Below are 6,339 nucleotides of genomic sequence, written 5' to 3'. Positions count from 1 at the left end.
GTCACACGGGGCACCATTTGACGGCGATTGACAGAGGGACATGGACTCCATGGGGTGGAGGCATGAGGCCGTTTATTGATACGCCTGGCTGAGTTTATATACCTTTTCATTATATAACAGGTACTATTGCCAAGTACATTGCTTTAGTCATGCCTCGCACTAACTAACACAGGTATGTGCTGTCTCATCTCAGTCCTGCTTGCTAAGCACATCTTGTACCAAGCACATCGCTGTCTCTCACATTCCTTTCTCAAACTTCTGCTTTCGGTTGCCAAGGCTTGCGGCCACCTGATGCTGACATGTCCATTTGTGTCATGAGCTGAGCAGTGCTCCCAGCTCGGCTCTCTGGCTGTATTCCCACAACTGGGCAGGTTTTTCCCTTGCATGGAGCCTTCCCCGTGGCCCTTCTGGCCTTCCCCAGGCCCCTTCTGCCCTCCCGCAGAACCCGTGGCATTTTCCACCACACACAGTTGGTGACCCAGAGTCGGCTGCAGCTGAGAAGGCTCCAAGCAGCTCCTTCCAGGCTGACTCTGCAGATACCGAGGCTGCTCTGGGCTCTGCCAGGGCTCTGCTGGGGCTCAGCTCTGGGCAAGGCTGGGCCCCCTCTGCCCTGGCATTGCTCCAGGCAACTGAGTCACAGGGGGAGAAGGAGGGACATGTCAAAGGAGTTGAGGTTTAAGGGAGTTTTTATTCACAAAGCCTCCTGTAGGATCATCTGTGGATGGCGGGGAGAGGGAACTCTGCAGAGCTGAGACATTCTAGAACACGTGGGTTTATCGCAAGGGTGGTAGGTAAAAAGGGACTGCCTTCAGCCACCAGCCTCAGCTGAAGGGAAGTCCCAAAGAGAGAGGGAGAGAGAGAACAAGAGGGTAAGAGGTAAGAGAGGTGGCAGGGGTCAGAGCATAAAGGGGCAGGAGCTGAGAGGGGGTGCAAAGAGAGAAGGGAGCAAGAGAGGAGAGGGCAAGAGAGCCAGAGAGAGCAAGGTCTTTGTTCCAATACATTATGTCTCCTTTTGTATTGAATATTCTAATTTACACTAACCAACCAGTACAAGACACAAAATCCTATAGAATCTACATACAGCCTATAGGAACTACTACTTTACCATACTGTGTTATATTTTAAACTCTAAAACTACTCTTTTGACTTTTCTCTTTTGCTGCCTTGACCTTTGGATCCCTTAGCCAGCAGTAGGGTATTGTTCAATCAAAAGGGATTCTCCTTCAGCTGGTTAGGCTGTTGTTTTCAAGTGATATAGTAACTAAGGCTCTGTATCCTACAAGTCAAAGCAAGCTTTTATTTCTATTTCAATTATAGGATTCATATTTTCAGAATCATTTCCTAAGCCAACATATTTATAAGGTTTCCCTGATTCATCTTCCCCAACAGCTGCCATAACAAACAGGGTGTCATAACAACCATAACAAACAGGGTGTCCTAACTAACTACCATAACTAACTAGCAGTGTTAACTACCATAAGTAACTACTTGTCCTAACTACTCTAACAAAAACTGCTTCATGTCCTCTGCTGCTCCCTCAGTGTCTTTGCTGCAGCGATCAGAGCGCTCAGGCTGGAGAGAGGCTCGGCTGATGATAAAAATGGGTGCTGCCCAAAGGATCAAAAAGAAAGAAATGAACCGTTACTTTCCAAAGTCAAGTTCCTTACAGGCTCTGTTGCCACAGGACAAAGGGGAATGGATTTTAACTGAAGGGAGGGAAGCAGGCTCAGATTAGATCAGAGGAAGAATTTTTCTCCCCAGGAGAGTGGGGAAACACTGACAGAAGGTGCCCAGAGATGTGGGAGGTGCCTCCTCCCTGGAAACATCCAAGCTCAGGTCAGGCAGGGCTCTGAGCCACCTGATGTGCTTGAAGATGTCTGTGCCCATTGAGGGCAGCAGGCCCAGATGACCTGGAAAGGACCCTGCCAACCCAAGCCAGGCCAGGCTTCTGCTCGCTTTGCGTGTGAAAAGCAGCGAGACCGGAGATGATGGGAGAGGGCCCCACAAGAAAAGCCCTCCCTGGCTCTGCCGTTTCCCCTGCAGCCGCCGGGCACTGACCTGCAGCAGCTCCTGGGCAGACCAGCGCCGCTCCTCGTCCAGCTCCAGGCTGCACTCGAGGAAGTCCCGCAGCAGAGCCGACAGGCGCCGGGGCTCCTGCAGCCGCGGGGTCCCGTTCTGCCGGATCAGAGCGCGAGCCTGCAGGAAAGGCAAACACAGCGCTCCGCCAGCTCCCTTCACACCCATAGCTGCTCACATCCACCCCGGCTTCTCAGCCCCGGCTCCAGGGGCACTTTCCTCCCTGCCACAGATGCTGCTCCACAGCTCATTTTTCTAGGCCAACCAAAAATCCCAAACCCTGGTGCGGCCACAGCCATTGCAGCATCCAAATGATCTTGCCTTGAGAGCCAATCTCATTGCCTGACTTTGTTAGGAGGAACCTCCATCAGAAATAGCACATTTTGCTTCTCCAAATCTGGACACCAGCTTTACAGGCCATTTTCAAGAGTCACTGTGGTCTGACTGTGACATTTCAAAGGGTTCTCACATCAAATGCATCTCTGCAGGGCCACTGACACTCAAGTAAATTCATTCCTGATGCCCCACCCCAGAAACTGCCCGACAAGAAACAGGTTTGTATTGCTGAAAGCTCAGGCTTGGTGACATGGAGAAAGGAGCTTGGGATAGGAAAGAAACATGTTAGACTATGGGGATGTTAAAGAATCATCTTCACGTGTTAGACAACTTTCCCAGTGAGAAGAGACAGGAAGGATTTCCCCTCGCAAAACCTGTTTTAGAAACTCCTTTGTAAATGTCTTGGGTTTGGGTTTTGGGGCACGTTTGGGGTTTTTTGCAAGATAACATTAGAGCTGATCCACTGGCTTCACGTTTTCAGGTCATCCTCACAGATAGAAGAGCTGCAACAACTTAAAGCCCAAAGCAAATTGTTGCTGGAGACTGCAGAATATTTGTCTGTGTTCAGGTTTGAGTCCTCTGGGAATTCCCCTCCCGATGTGCAGAAACCTCCAGCTGCTCCTCCCAGGGCAGGGTCACGCTGTGCTCACAGGGCTCTGCAAACACTGGAGAATTTGCCTCTTACCATGGCCCCCGTCTCCTTGAAGTAAGGAGGTTCTCCTTCCACCATCTCGATGGTCACAATGCCAAATGACCAGACGTCCACCTTGGGGCCGTAAGGAGAACTGGTCACAACTTCTGGGGCCATCCAGTGAGCAGTGCCCACCATGGAGCTGGGCTGGTCCTGCTCAGGGCTGAGCTGAGCGCAGAGGCCAAAATCAGCTGAGGACAGAAACAAAGCCTGTCAAAGGCAGCTGGAATGAGGAAACCACTCACAAACATTCCCCACTCTCAGTCTGACAATGCACTACTGAATCCAGCTGGAAGAGTCCTCAGGGCTGTAGCCAAGGCAAGATGGAACTGGACCCTTAAAGGAACCCTCAGCTTTCATGCAGTGGCTTTTACTGATTCCCCTGAAGCTTGAGATTCCAACTCCCGCCCCTCTGGAAGGGCCAGAGCCAGAGCAAAGGCACTCCTGACACTGCTGCTCCTCTCCTGAGCTCTCTGCAGGGGCAGCAGGGGCCGGGCAGGGCCACCAGCAGCACCTGTGGGGCTCTGGCCGTCCCTGGGAAGCCCCACACCCACACCCCGGGAGCGCCGTGCCTGGCCAGGAACACCCACCCAGCTTGACAGAGCCGTCCATTCCCAGCAGGATGTTGGAGCTCTTCAGATCTCTGTGGATCACCTGGTGTGAATGGAGGAAATCCAGGCCCTGCAGACACTGAGAGGGAACACAAAACACCAGGGTAAAAATCAAGGGCTGGAATATAGCACACAAGAAAGGAGAGTTTAGAATTCTGCCAGCAGAAACTTTGCTGGGACAGGCCAGGAGTGCAGTGCAGACCAGCTCCAGGCAAATGGTTCAAGGCAAAGCTGAGAACAGCAAATCCAATCCAAACAAGACAGAGTACCTCCACAGCAGGAAAGAGGACAAGAACAGAAGTGCAGTGATGCTGGCAGGCCATTCCTTTCAGTGGCTCTTTCTTCTCCTGCTCATAAAAACAACACAGAAACAAAGCCCTGAGCCCATGTGGAGTCACCCCTGTTCCCCTGCCCTGTTGGGAAGGACCATCGTGTCCAAGCCATGGGAGGCACAGGCAGGATCCCTCACCTCCCGACTGACAGCTGCCATCTCTCCTTCAGCCATGCGTGTGTGTCTGACAACGTCCTGCAAAGTTCCTCCATCCATGTATTCCATCACCAGCCAGAGATCTCCATCAACAAGGAAGCTGGAAGAGGAACACAATGGCCCGGAGATGAATGTGCAGTGCTCAATTCCCCCATGGAAAAGCCTCCAGTGGGGTTTTGTTTCCAGGGCACTTGTCAATGAGGACAGAATCAGATGGAGAGACATTCCTGCCAGGGTGCACAGGCCTTGGAATCTGCACAGTCTAAAGGAGAAGGAGACACCTGTGCAAAAGGAGAGGCCTTAGATGGCAAGCAGGGGAAAAATGCAGTTTAGCAACAGCCCAGATCCATGTGAAACCACAACACTTGGCCCCAGCTGGTTCAGCATCTGAACTCAGCAGTTCCACCATTTCACTCCAGAGCAAGGCCACACAACTTCCAGAGTTATCCAGGGAGGGAGGCCCTGCAGCACTTGGGAAAAAAGTGGTCAACTGTTTGGAAAACCTTGCAGAAAGTCTCTTCAGAAACAGGCAGGGCCATTGAAAAATGGGCAAATGAGGCATTTCTGGAAACAAGAACCTGGTCTTCCTGGCATCTGCAGGAATGGAAAAGATTTGGGAAGAAGAAGCCAAGGGAAATAATTTCTGCCATGGATTATCAGCACTTGTTGTAAGACACAGAAAATAGGGTCAACTTGAAGGAAACACCAAAGCAATAAAAGCACATGGAGGGAGTGAACTGCCAGGCTGTTGTTTTGGGAAGATATGGCCGGGTCAGGCTTTTTCAAAACAGGCTTCAGACTAGGGATGCCAGGAAAGATCAACGCAGGGCCCGTGCACGGCATGAGACCTGAACACTCACCTGTCCAAAGAGCTGACAATGTTGGGGTTCTTCTTGTCCCTCAGGACCAGGGTCTCATTCACAGCTCGTTCCCAGTTCTGCCCTCTGAGACTGATTTTCTTTATGGCCACCTGAAGGGACATTGCAGACCTTTAACTGGAGGAGTCTGTGGCAGGAGGCCACAGCAAACACGGGGCGAGTCTTTTTGGAGCGACGGAGCCGGGCTGTGCCAAACTGCCCTGGGATGGGACACCAGAGCTCAGCAAGTGCCATTCCCACAGCCCATGGCTCTGCTCGCTGGGGGCTGCTGACAGGACACATGGCCAGAGACATTTGGCCTCGGGAGCTCTGCAGAAATGGTCCCTCAGCCTCAAAGCTCTAACAACATTCTCTGCACCTACACTCTTCTCAAATGGCCCTAGTTTACCACCACTCATATAATGTTGAGGGTGATCCTCATTATTATTCAAACACATTTTGCAAGCAGGAGGTAATTCTGGTCCTGTGAAAAGTGAGCAAAATAGCTGGGAACCCTTTAGCAATTCTATGGGGTTTGGTCATGATTTCAAATGCAGCTGCTCTGTTTGGGTTTGCACAACAAAGCAAACACACACATCCATTGCTCAGATGATCCTTGTCACAGGCTGTCACTGACACCAGCCCCAAACACAACTGCAGGGTTTAGGAGAGAGCTTTGCTCTGGACATCCATCTTCTCATTGCTCTCCCTCTCTCTCTGTGAACAGCTGCAGTAGGACTAAAACCCCAAACTAAGATCCCAAGCAGGATCTCTCCTTAATTAGGAATTGAGGTACCCTTTGAAGATTAAACTCAGCATAGAAAAACTGCTAAACAGTGCTCCTGTCCAAGGCTGGGATGGAGATAAATTGGGCCTCAGTCTCCACCAGCTGATGCATTCACGGTTTTAGATGTGCAGACCAAGGCAGCGTGTCCTGCTCTGACAGACATCGCTGCCCTCCTTGCATTCCTTTGGGCACTCCAGAAGCTCCAAGTCTGTCCCAGCTGTGCTCTGCAGGCTGACCCTGCTCTGCCTTCAGAGGAGCAGCCTGTGCAGGAAAGCTCTGCTGGGCCCCTAAAGCTCCAGCCACAGCTCCCAGCAGAGGGGAAAGCCCTCGAGAGCTGCCGGATGTGCCGGGCGTGTTGACACTGACCTCTCCTGCAGTGGCCCTGTCGAGTCCTTTGTAAACGGCCCCGAAAGCCCTGGAGACAAAAGAGCAGAGAAGAAAGAAGCAGTGCTTTAGGCCCTGGGAGTGAAAGTCAGCCCAGACAGGAGATCTCT

The 6,339-nt window shown here is 51.7% G+C and overlaps 1 protein-coding gene across 1 annotated transcript; it reads right to left on the bottom strand.

The window, feature by feature from the left end:
- Window positions 1–1,517: 1,517 nt before the first annotated feature.
- On the bottom strand, window positions 1,518–5,461 carry LOC310923630 (serine/threonine-protein kinase PAK 3-like; the record flags this gene model as incomplete). The annotated part of the gene is made up of 6 exons (XM_083885554.1): window positions 5,062–5,461; window positions 4,184–4,301; window positions 3,694–3,793; window positions 3,098–3,294; window positions 2,059–2,196; window positions 1,518–1,607 (listed from the first exon to the last, which is right to left on the bottom strand). The coding sequence occupies exons 1-6, from the start codon at window positions 5,181–5,183 to the stop codon at window positions 1,518–1,520; spliced, it is 765 nt and encodes a 254-aa protein (XP_083741680.1). The 5' UTR covers window positions 5,184–5,461.
- Window positions 5,462–6,339: the final 878 nt, after the last annotated feature.

Source organism: Zosterops lateralis (genome assembly GCF_965231275.1).
Source record: "Zosterops lateralis genome assembly, contig: HAP1_HAP1_SCAFFOLD_300, whole genome shotgun sequence".
Lineage (NCBI taxonomy): Eukaryota > Metazoa > Chordata > Aves > Passeriformes > Zosteropidae > Zosterops > Zosterops lateralis.
Note: the sequence above shows the minus strand (reverse complement) of the source record. Positions and strands in the feature narration are given on the sequence as shown.